Consider the following 12,400-nt stretch of genomic DNA (forward strand, 5'->3'; position numbering starts at 1 on the left):
ACTGCCAGAGGGATATTAGGAAGAAATTCTTTAATCAGAGTGTGGTGGGCCCTGGCACAGGTTGCCCGGAGAAGCTGTGGCTGCCCCATCCCTGGAAACGTCCAAGGCCAGGTTGGATGGGGCTTGGAGCAACCTGGGCTAGTGGAAGGTGTCCCTGTTCACAGCCAGCGGTTGGAACTGTGTGATCTTTAGTGTCCCTCCCAACCCAAAGCAGTGTGGGATTCTCTCCAGCCTGGAATAGTTGCCATGACCACGTTCAGATCCCCTCGGTGCTGTCAGTAAGTCCCTGTGCTCTGATCTCCAGGAGACCACGTGAGGTACCGCTTTGAGATGGAGCTGGTGAGGATGGGCTTTGACTTGCAGAACGTCTGGCGCGTCTCTGACATCAACAACAATTACAAGTGAGTGTTTCGCCACCAGGCTCTCCCCACTCTCCTCTCCCCTTACTTTCCCTTCCTCATCCTCGTGCAGAGCGGTGGGTGAGTCAAACTCCAGCTAATCCCCCTTCCTGGCCTCGACAGCCCTCAGGCAGTTCAGTGTCTGAGCCAGATCCCTTTTCTTTCTGCCTTTCACATTGTGGAATTGCAGAAGGAATACAGCCCAAATGTCAGAGCTGGCAGAGAGGGTAATTGCTGACTCAGGTGGTTTATAATGATGGGGCTCTAATTCCTCCTGGAAGACATTTGGGAGTCTGGAGGATCCGTCCATCGTGGGTTTGTCTTTCTGGTCGGTTGTTCTCTGACATGACAAACAGTTTTCATACACTGGGGCATCTGTTCAGCTTTGTGAGGAGCTGGGACTGAGCCAGTGGAGAGCTGTTGGGATGCTCGGGAGTCTGGGAATGAGCAAGGCTCGTTCAGTCAGAGCAGGAGAAGCTGGAGGGGTGATCTGCCTCCAGGTGCTGGGGGGGCATTCACAGAGGGGATGGACTGAAACCCTCCTGACAGGGGCACGTGACAGAGCAAGGGCCAACAGCCCCAAAGTGCAGATTGGGAGGCTCAGAGTGGCCATGAAAGGAAAAAAAAAGCCATTCCCCAGGATGTGGTGCTGGGCTGGGGCAGATCCCCAGGAAGAGGGGTTTCTCCATCATTAGGGTGTTTCCCATCTCAGTGTTGCAGGTGAGCAGGGAGTTGGAGTGGGGATCTCTAGAAGATCTTTCCCACCAGCACATCAGTGTTTCCAACCGGTTTTCTACTCCTGAGGGAGCCCAGGACTCTTGGAGAAGCACTGCTCCTCTCTTTGCAGCAGGTGGCATTAAGCCAGCAGGATTTTATTAAGCTTTGATGGACATGTTCATTTGTGCATTCCCTATAATCCTTTCCTTGAAACCACTGGTATCCCTCAGTCTTTCGTCTCTGTCTCAGCCAGGAAAGGCATCCCTATCACCTGTGGACTGGACAGTTCCAGGACACTGGTTTCTTTGGGAGTGCCTTGGAGACACTGGACTGGGGAAATGCCAGTGGAGTTTTGCAGTCTGCTGCCTGTTCTCTCATCCTTAAGAATGCAGAGATTTGGGGGGTGATTTACAGTTTCCCCGTTGTCCCCACTGACCACATCATTGCTTTGGAACTGTCCACATGACTTTGCATTTATGCAGTTTCTCCAAGGGTGTCAAAGAAAACTTGTTATCCTGAACTGCTTGGTTTTGGAGGGTCCCTGCCCTGGGTAGAGTCTTTGCATGTCTTTGAGAGCAGTCAGGCTTTCTCCCCTGTTAAATTTTGGGGTGTGGTTCCCTCTGACCATTTCAGAAAGCTCAGCTTCCATTGACCATCTGTGCCTCACTTCCTGGCCAGTAATCCACAGCCATTACCAACTTCTCTGAAGGCAGGTGTTTGATTTCCAGCCCAACCACGGAAGAAAGGACTTTGAAACAAACCTCAGCAAGCCTGGCTTTGCTTCCCTCCACCTGCCTGAGTTCCTCCCTGGGGATGCTGGCAGGTCCCAGCTTCCTGCAGACATCCTGGGATCTCAAGGGTGGTGTAATTGCCTTGTGCAACTCAAACCAGTTCTCTCTTGCTGCTGGGGGAGTGTGTCTTTAAATCCTGCCTTGGCTTTTGATCATAACCACCTGCCTCTATTCACAGGGATCAGGTTACTTTTTAACTGTTTATAGTCCTTTTATCTTTTATTTCCCTGCATTGGCAAAACAGTGCTGTTAAAGACAGGATACTCCAAGGCAATGGCTTTGTTCCTTGTCTTTCAAGTCTGTTCCGAGATGTCCTTATCTGGGAACTATTATCTTCTTCCTGGAGACAGCCATCATAAAATGAGAGCAATACAAGCCTATAACAACCACTCCTTCGGCCCTGATAAAAGTGTACAGTGATAATAAAATTATTACACGGGCTCTCCCTGGCTCCCACATCTCCAGGGATCTGTACACCCAGGGAAATGGGATCACTCCAGCATTCCCCATCTGGTGCACCCAGGCTGTCCGAGGGAGAAGTTGTTTCATGGCAGCCTTAGGTGGGTTTGGTACACATGTAGTTCCTTCAAAAAGGGAAAAAAAAATCCACTTTTCCTCCACTGTTGATGGTTGTTTTCAGGTTTCATCTTTCTCCAGTGGTGCTTTTATTTGTTTTTGACTTTATGAGGAAAAAGCTGCCTGGAATTCTGTGTTGCTGCTTTACCCAGCTGGTGTTTCCTGCTTGTTTCTGGGACTGCTCTTAATTCATATTTTGTCTTATTTTGTTACAATTCTCTATAAATTTTAATACTGTCCGTACCATTGGAAATGGGATAATTAGTGTCCTTGATTGGATCTGTTGAAGGAGCATGTGAGCAATAAGTCTGTGAGGACTGTTAGTGATAAACATGTGTGAAGGAAGAGCTTGGACAAGGCTCTGAGGCACATGCTGGGATTATTGAAGTGTCCTGTGCAGGGCCAGGAGTTGGATTCCATCCTTGCAGGTCCCTTCCAACTCAGGATATTCCATGATTCTGTGATTTCTCTCCCCATCTTTGTGGTCAGAAGATGCTCCTTGTCCACAGGTGCCAATTTATGTGGGTATGTTGTTCCAACCCTTTTTCTGCCATCAAACCTCACAGTTCCAAGGATGTTTCCCTCAATAGTTGGGCTCAGTGTGGTCCCAGAGTGTTCCAGGCCACCCCACCACAGGTGGTTCCCTTTTGGGCTCCCTCTGTGCTGAAAAATGGGTCTGGAGCACGAGTCTGAGGAGAAGGAACTGGGGGGGCTCAGCCTGGAGAAAAGGAGGCTCAGGGGGGACCTTCTGGCTCTGCAACCCCCTGACAGGAGCGGGGAGGCAGGGGGGGATCAGGCTCTGCTCCCTGGGAACAAGGGACAGGAGGAGAGGAAACAGCCTAAAGTTGCACCAGGGGAGGTTTAGGTTGGATATTGGGGAAATTTCTTCATGGAAAGGACTGTCAAGCACTGGAACAGGCTGTCCAGAGAGGTATCAAACTCCCCAACACTGGAAATGTTCAAAAAATGTATGGATGTGGCATTTGAGGACATGGATTAGTGGTGAACATGGTGAAGGTGCTGGTTTGGTGGTTGGACTTGTTAATCTTGGAGGTCTTTTCCAACCTAAACAATCCTATGCTTCTATGTTTAAATAACCATCATATCTGTCAGCTCCCCCCTCACCCTTTTCATTGTTACCGTCATGGGATCATTATCCCCTCTGAAAGTATTGTTAAACCTACTGAGTGATAAATGCTGTGACAAAGTGATTTTTCATTTATTCTACTTTGCAGCAGTTTAGGCCCAAAATAAGAGAGTCAGGGACTTCTGTATAATTTGTCTGGGAGCACCAAGAAACACCTGGTCATGTCTGAGAATGTCACCTTTGTCTCAGGCACTGTCGTGACACTTGTGTGTTCTGTGTGGGGAGCAACACAAGTCTCCCACAGGAATCTCTGGATGTCATTCCTGTCGCTCCAGGGGTTGGTAGTGTAGCCTCAATGCTGCCCTGTTCCTGTTTAGGCTTGGGATTTGGTCCATGCACGCTCTGGAGGATGCTGGTAGCTCTGAGCCTCACACTTTTGCCCTCACATTTCCCTGGAACATCCCCACACTGTGTTCACAAGCTCAGCCTGTACAAAGCTTGTACTCTGAAATTTAGGGTACCACTAATATTCTTCCTTGTATCAAGTTTATAAGATGCTGTTAAGCTGGCATAGTTACTTATCCTGGCTTTTCACTTCCTCTATGGTATTTTTTGGGAATTCTAGCCTAGAGACACGTCTGCTTGTCTTGACCTCATTGCCTGTTTCTATGCACCCTGCTTAAATTTGGCTTAACTTCTTAAGGCAGTCCTGTTTCATTACCTGAATTTTATTGATTTCTGTCTTACTGTTTTCCTAAGTTTTAGTGCCTTAGCTCTTGGAATGCTCCTGAGCCTCTCCTGGCCTGCCTCCCCCCAGTTTGTAGTGTAACACATCACCCTTAATGTTTCATTTGAGGTGCCAGGGCACTGATTCTGTTTGCATTTCAATGAAGCCCATTCTTGTATAGACTCATCTATTCCAAAAGTTCCTCCAGACCTCACCAGGTGCTATCCCTTTCCACATTCCTGCATCCTCAGTCATGCTCCAGTGCTTCTTTAATTTCCTGTCCAACTTTACACGTGGAATCTGAGGCATTTCAGAGATGTCCAAGCCTAGACATCCTACCACAGACGTCCTGCTCTTCACCTTCTTACCTGACAGCTTTAATTTTGCTTCCTGGATTCCTCACCCTGTTGTTTTTATCCCTTACCCAGCCTTGCTTTCTGCCTGGGGCTCTCAGAGGAGCTGTCTAGACACTGAAGTGCCTTTTTGCACTGTGGCAGGCAGTTCTTCAGTAGCATCACAAACTAATTAATAGTATTTCATGCCTTTTGCCATCAGCTGGGATATCCTGGGCTCAGGAACACCAGCCCACCCTCTGGAGCTTGCTGGCTGGATATTTTCACCGCTTTCACCTTGCTCCCCATCTGCCCTGAAACATTCCTGCTAAATGATGTGGGTTATAGCCTAGAGCTGGAGCTGCTCTTTGATGTTCCTTGCCATGTACCCACCTGTGTCAGCCTGGGCCGTGGGGGCTCAGCTGGTCCAGCTTCCAGGCACTGCTGTGTCTGAGCCTGCCCTCAGCCTGTGCTGGGAGCACCAGGGGCAGGGCAGGAGCTGCAGGAGCCAGGAAGCTCCCCCTGCACTCGGGGAGTTTTGTGTGTGCTTCACAGAATCCCAGAATGGTTTGGGTTGGAAGGGACCTTAATGCTCATCTCATCCCACCCCCTGCCATGGGCAGGGGCACCTTCCACTAGCCCAGGTTGCTCCAGCCTGGCCTTGGACACTTCCAGGGATGGGGCAGCCACAGCTTCTCTGGGCAACCTGTGCCAGGGCCTCCCACCCTCACAGGGAACAATTCCTTCCCAATATCCCATCTAACCCTGCCCTCTGGCAGTGCTCTCTCCTCTCTCTGTTCTCCTCTCACCGCTGGTACATGTTCAATTGCCTATTAGGAATCTGATTTCTGGCACCCCACCAGACAAGGTATTATTTAGATCTCCCTCCTCTCATTTTATTTGCATACACCCAGTCCCCACTGCCATCTTTCTGGGCAGAGCTGTGTCTTCCTCACAGAGAAATGTGTCAAGGTGACCTGTGTTCTTGCAGGTCATCATTTACCAGAAGCTCTGTGTGTACCTGGGTTTGCACCTGCTGCAAGAAAACCAAAGCCCCACAGAAATTACTGACTGTTCCACTAAACCCTTCTGAACCCACATTCTTCAATCCAGAGGATGTTCCAAAGGCACCCTTGGGAAGTACTGGGATACTTAGTATGGGCCTGGAGGTGTGGCCTGAGTGAGAAGAAGTTGTCTCAGTTCCTCACAGCACTTTTTGGGTCACTTTTTCCATGTTGAGGCTGTACTGAGACAGAGATGAAGAGCCAAAGTCCTGCATGTTGAGTTTGGAGAAATGTGAGCTGCTCTGGAGTAGATTTTTGACTGCCCAGTCCTCATCTTGCCTTCGTGCTTCCTTTTCTCCAGGCTTTGTTCCAGTTATCCCCAGAAGCTGCTGGTCCCCGTCTGGATCACTGATAAGGAACTGGAGAACGTGGCTTCATTCAGGTCATGGAAAAGGATCCCTGTGGTGGTTTACAGGTAAATGCAAACCCAAAGCTGTGCTCTCCCCCAAACCCACGTGGTCCTGCACAGGGTTGGGCAGCCAGGTGAGCTCCACAGGGCTGAGGAGCAAGGGGTGACAGCGAGAGCTGGGCGTTCCTTTTGCCTCCTGCCTGAGAATGTGAGGAAAAGGTTCTTCCCCCAGAGGCTGGTTGGGCACTGACCAGGCTCCCCAGGGCAGTGGGCACAGCCCCAAGGCTGCCAGAGCTCAGGGAGTGTTTGGACAACGCTTTCAGGGACAGCGTGGGATTGTTGGGGTGTCTGTGCAGGGCCCGGAGTTGCACTGGATGATCCTTGTGGGTCCCTCCCAGCTCAGGATATTTCATGATTCTATGAAATATTCCCTGGCCAACCTTCCAGAAATAATCCATAGAGTGGGATGCAGGAGGCCAGGCAAATGGAGCAGAGCTTTGCAGGGTAGGGGGTGGTCTCTCCTTAAACTTGTCTCCTGGGAGATTGATGTGTTTGAAGCCAGCCAGGTTTGAAGGTGCCTGGTGTAAAATGTACATTATGGTTTCTAGCCTTAGACTCTGTGTTAGCAGTCACCAAATCCCAATAGAAAAAAACTTTAAAATATCACAGCTGCACAGCAAAGGAAAGTACAAAAGTCAGGAAGCAAGCCCAGTGAATTTACAGATGCTTTAACTCTGCATCTTCACGTTTCATGGCTTGGTAAATGCTGGCAAAACACCGTGTGTTGCTTCTAGAACTCAGTTGTGCAGCAGAGTAAGAATGAGCAGAGCTTATCTCAGGGAGCCTGTCCCTCCTTGGAGCCAAGTCAGCTAAGAAGTTAATTGTATTTGTGATTCCTTTTGCTAAAAATGGCCTGGCTCTGGAGCCTGTCCCAGTGTGCCTCCCCACCCGAGGGCAAAGCCGTGTCTTTTTCCTACTCCAACAATTATTTTGTTCCTTGCTTTATATCTCTGTAATGGTACCCAGTAATTTACAGGCTGAGCTGCAACCCTTTGCAGCCTGGGATCAGATTAGAAGACGCTGACAGGGGATGTGACAAGATGGGACAAGTGCTTGCCCGTGTGTGTCTCGCATTTTCCTGCACTTTTTTTAGCATTTGCCCTCAAGATTGAAATGTTTTGTCCAGGAGGGTCTGTGAGGGCCATGGCTGCTTCTGCAGTGCCTTGTGCTGTGTGGAAGGGGAAGAAAGGAAAAGCTTCACACTCAGCTCCTCCTCCTCACTTGGAGTTCAGGAGAGACTGAATCCTGCATCCAGGGACTGTTGGATAGACCTAAGAGCTTTTGGAGAGCAAGGCTGAACTCGCTGTGTGACAGTCACATCTGTAAAACATGCCACCAAAGGTTCCACATCATCAGATTTCTTTGTAAAAGTCCAATTTAAGCAGAGCAGAAATTCAGGTCTCCATCTCAGCCCTCAGTGAGATGCACAGGAGAGATGCAGCAGCCTCTGGGCACAGGCCACTTCTAAATCAAGGCAGAGGATGCAATTAATTATTTAGCTGAGTGCAGAGGCAGACGGGCACGGCATGGCAGCCTCTGCTCAGCATGGCTCTGTCTGCACAGCCACCTTGAGGAGACCTTGGGACTGTGGCAGCAGGAGAGATCCCAACACTTGGCATCACCTGTGCCTGTGGTGCCCTGGCTGCCAGGGAGGCAGCGGGTGGAACACTGGGCACTGCTGGGCACTCGCTCTCGGGCTCTCAGATCGTGTCAGAATTTCAGATCATGTCACAGTTTCAGATCATGCCAGAATTTCAGATCACGTCACAGTGAGATGGGAGTTTAATCCAGAGATCTGGGAAATGGAAGCACTTGAACACACGCAGCTCAGTTGGAAACCTTTAAGCTCAGCTCAGTAAACCCTCTCCAAGCTCTTTCTTGTGTTTTAAGCCAAGCTGCTCTTTGTGTTGTGGATGAGCACTCCCATGGCGGGGAAATAACAGAGAGAGGGCTTGGGAGATCACAGACTCATGGAATGGTTTGGCTTGGAATGTACCTTAAAGATAATCTACTTCCAACCACCCCGCCACCTTCCACTAAACCAGATATTAATTAATCCATTCTGGATGATTGTTGTGGCTTACATGGCATGTGCTGACAGTATCAGATGTGCTCTAGCCTTGTGATTGGAATGAATCTGAGAGGAAAAGCTCAACTGATAAACTACAAAGGCGCTTCATGCTCCAGCTTTGGATGTTGAAAGGGTCTTGAGTCATTAAAACTAAACTGAAGTCCCTGAAGAGTAATTTGCTCCATGTAAGTTAAAACATTCCAGCACCTTCTGCCATTCCAGTTTCAAGAAAGGAGCTTTTTCCTTTGAGGAAAAACTCCCCAAAAATCCCAAGTAAGAAAAGCCCTGAAATGCTTGCTGTGCTCATGCTGGGGAGATATGCAGGAGAAGGCAGAGTCAGGCTGTGGGTGCTGCCCTGTCCTGGGCAGCTCATGGCAAGCTCAGCTGTGGTTTTGGTTCCTCCACTGGCACCTGCTGTACTTTCTGCTCGCTGGTGGCTTCACACTCATCAGTGCTGCCGCATTTCCTCGTGTTTTTGGCAGGTCACTGTGTCCCTTGAAAGTCCCCAGCAGCTGTTGGAGTGCTCAGAGGTTTGTGCTCCCAAGAAGTTTTCCGAGTTTAACGCGACTCTGGCTCTGTCACAGCATTGCCTGGATCCGGCTGCCCCACACGGCTGCACTCCCGTGCCTTCCATCCCAAAACAGTGTCCTTGCATCCAAACAGCCTGCTGGGAGCAGTCCCTGGCACGGCACCTGCCTTTCCCAAAACGTGCTCAGGCGCTGTCTGGGAAAGTGCTGGTTGGCACAGGCCGGGGACTGTGGGTGGCTCACAAACAGGCTTGGAGATCACAGCCCGGTGCTTAAGTCCACACCTTGGCTCTGGTTCATTTACTAGTATAAACAAAGCCTTTGCTGCTGTCTGTGTTATCCATCCCTGAGTGATCCTGAAGGCAGGAATAGATCTCCTGGGAGTGACTGCTCTCCAGTCACCTGGCAAAACAAAATGGCACCAAAAGTAAAGGACCCCACGGTATTTCAACTTGGCCAAATGTGAATGTTATTTCTGTGGAAGTTTAAAGTCTTCATTGCTATTATCTGTGAGATATCCTTAAGGAAACTACATGAACTAACAGAGGGCAGGATTAGATGGGATTTTGGGAAGAAGTAGTTCCCTGGGAGGCTGATGAGGCCCTGGCACAGGTTGCCCAGAGAAACTGTGACTGCCCCAGCCCTGGACGTGTCCAAGGCCAGGTTGGAGCAACCTGGGCTAGTGGGAGGTGTCCCTGCCCGTGGCAGGGGGTGGAATGAGATGATATTTAAGTTCCCTTCCAACAAACCATTCCATGATTGTGTGATTCTGTGATCTTCAGAGAGGTGCTGCAGGAAGAGATGGGCAGGGCTGAGCACGATTGGTGTGAGGTGTGAGGTGCAGGATAATGTCCAGTCCATTATTCCATCTCCAGGAAGGACCAGGCACCAGGAGCAGCACCTTGGGGAAGTGTAACAAATGGGACAGGGATGCAGGTATTCTTTCCTGGGGCATCTTTGGAGCAGCTGGGATCTTAGATTTCCTACACCTGTTCAGGAGATGACTACACCATGACTGTGTGTCATGGTCACTTGGTGGACCTGCCACCAAGAATTTTGGAATGTATTTTGGAACAGTTTGTTCTTCCACGTTGCACTGTGGCAGTGAGTCCATTCTTTGTTTTGTTCATTGTCAAAAAAAATACTTGTTTTTCTGAAAGGTATGGCATGACCATTCCAGCGCTTGCTTGTGTTTCTCTCAGGGGAAAACAAGACTAATCTTCCAAACTCACCTTTTTTTAATCTTTCATGACCCTTTATGCTTCTCCTCCATTCTTGTCCTTCTGTCATGGTGGGTGGTTGTTTCCTACTTAAGTTGGTCCTAAAGTGAAGCTCTTCTGTACCTCTGCCTTCTCTGGAGGTTTGAGTACGACGTGATCCTTTTTGAGATGGATTAGTGAAAAATTTGTGTCATTTTGGTTAAGATGTGAATCCACGATACTTTCTGTCATATTCTTTTCCCAAAAACTGGTACCACAATCTTAACCTTTCTGCTTCTCTTGAGCAATGAGGCTTTTTCAGAGCTCCTCAGTGACTTCCAAGCCTTTGAGATTTGGCTGCTGGTTTGCACTGAGCTGCTCCATGTCATAGCTGGGGTTGTGTTTTGATCATCTGTAAACATTCTTCACTTATTAATACTAAATTTCAGTCTCTGTTTTTATCATGTGAGAGCATTTGCAACTTTTTCCAGGCAGCCACAGACCCTCCTGGGTCATTCTCTGTCACCAGCAACTTTGTCACTTCATGGTCCCTTCCCTTTCCAGGTCATTTGTGGGTGACTTGACCAGTGTGTTCATGTAAAAAATGAATGTATTCCTGCTTCAGGCCTCCTGGGAGGCGTCCATAAGCACCAGCCAGGGTAGGGTTCACATTTAGGGGTTGTTGATAAACACCAGCTCAGGCCTCCACCCAGAAACTCCCCAGTCTGATGCCGAGTGAGCTCATCCTTCCAACATACAGGTGATAAGTGAAATGGTTTAACAACCAGTCCATAATTTAAGGGAGGAAAAAGAGAAGGGGAGAGCAAAACAGCATTAAATAAAGTGGAAGGTGTCCCAACCCACAGCAGGACAGTGGAAGAACATGGTCTTTAAGGTCCCTTCCAACCCAAACAATTCTGGGATCTTGTAGAATGACTGGTGTGACTCTTAGGGATGGTTCTGTGCAGGACTAAGGGTTGGATTCTGATCCTTGTGGGTCCCTTCCAACTCAGCACATTCTGTGATTCTGTAGAATAGTTATTACTTTCCCAAAGTACAACCATAATGATTTAAAGTTCTTCTCTCTGGTTTAATATATAAATACCTATCTAGATACAATAATATATATTTTATATATGATATATTTATAGATTAAAGTATATATTTCTATATATAAATAGAAGTCGAAGGTTGGACTTGATGATCTTGGGAGGTCTTTTCCAACCGTAATGATTCTATGATTCTGTATTATTTTAAATAAAAATACAAGGCTAATTTACCCTCTGTCAGTGCTGTAGTCATGAATAATGGTTATTTGAGATTCCCTGCCCTGTTTCAGCACTCAGTGCAGCAGTCACAGAATCACGGAATGTGCTGAGTTGGAAGGGACCCCCAAGGATCACGGAGTCCAACCCTCAGCCCTGCACAGGCCCAGCCCCAGGAGTCACCCCCTGTGCCCCAGAGGATCAGCCAAACCCTCCCTGAGCTCTGGCAGCCTTGGGGCTGTGCCCACTGCCCTGGGGAGCCTGGTCAGTGCCCAACCAGCCTCTGGGGGAAGAACCTTTGGCTGAGATCCAACCTGAGCCTGCCCTGACACAGCTCCAGCCATTCCCTGGCTGCTGTCCCTGGTCCCCCCAGAGCAGAGCTCAGTCCCTGCCCCTCCTCTGCCCCTCGGACTCAGCGCAGCAGATAAAGCCGCTGCAGCCCGGAGGTTGCTCAGGTGCTGGCTGTACGTGGGGCACATTTCCTGGGTTTTCCCTTCCCTCTCCGGAGGGTTCCTCAGTCTCTCCTTCCCCCGCAGACACGTGCGCAACGGGGCGGTGATCGCGCGGTGCAGCCAACCCGAGATCAGCTGGTGGGGCTGGCGCAACGCCGACGACGAGTACCTGGTGACATCCATTGCCAAAGCCTGTGCCTTGAACCCCGGCGCGAAGGCGGCCGGCGCCGCGCCGCACACCGGGAGCAGCGACGGCAGCGAGGCCTGCGACACCGACTTCGGTGAGACAGCCCCTGAATGCGGGAATTAGGGCTTCCAGCACCCCCGGGCCGCTCCCAGTGCGACCTCTACCTTTAGCCGGGTGGGCATCCTGGACCCTGTCACGCCGTGTGTCCCATGGTGGCTGTGGGAGGGAGGGAGGGAGGTACCAGGAGCTCAGTCCGTGTGTGTCCCAGCAGACTCGTCCCTGACGGCGTGTTCGGGCGTGGAGAACGCGGGGACTCCTCAGAAGCTGCTGATCCTGGACGCCAGGTCCTACACCGCGGCCGTGGCCAACAGAGCCAAGGGAGGTGGCTGCGAGTGTGAAGGTACCGAGCACATCCCAGAGCTCCTTCCTCTTGCACCTGCCTTGCAGTGGGTCCTAGAGCACAGCTGGGGGTCGGGTCAGCATTTTGGTACCTGGCCTCTGGGGTCGTGTTCCTACAGAGGGATCTGGAAGGGCTGGATCAATGGGTCAAGGAGGTTCAACAGGGCCAAGCTCCCCGTTCTGCACTTGGGTCACAACA

General features: G+C 50.1%; 1 protein-coding gene across 4 annotated transcripts in view; it reads left to right on the top strand.

The window, feature by feature from the left end:
* MTMR4 (myotubularin related protein 4) overlaps positions 1–12,400 on the top strand; it is a 57,623-nt gene that overhangs the window by 36,871 nt on the left and 8,352 nt on the right. For all 4 annotated transcript variants that reach the window (XM_027704955.1, XM_027704958.1, XM_027704957.1 and 1 more), the window contains 4 exons: positions 305–401; positions 5,994–6,107; positions 11,700–11,896; positions 12,074–12,202. In XM_027704955.1, coding sequence (XP_027560756.1) covers positions 305–401; positions 5,994–6,107; positions 11,700–11,896; positions 12,074–12,202 — 537 coding nt within the window. The remainder of the gene's footprint in view (positions 1–304; positions 402–5,993; positions 6,108–11,699; positions 11,897–12,073; positions 12,203–12,400) is intronic.

This window comes from Neopelma chrysocephalum, unplaced genomic scaffold (genome assembly GCF_003984885.1).
Source record: "Neopelma chrysocephalum unplaced genomic scaffold, ASM398488v2 Primary Assembly neopelma1_299, whole genome shotgun sequence".
In the NCBI taxonomy this organism is placed as follows: Eukaryota; Metazoa; Chordata; class Aves; order Passeriformes; family Pipridae; genus Neopelma; species Neopelma chrysocephalum.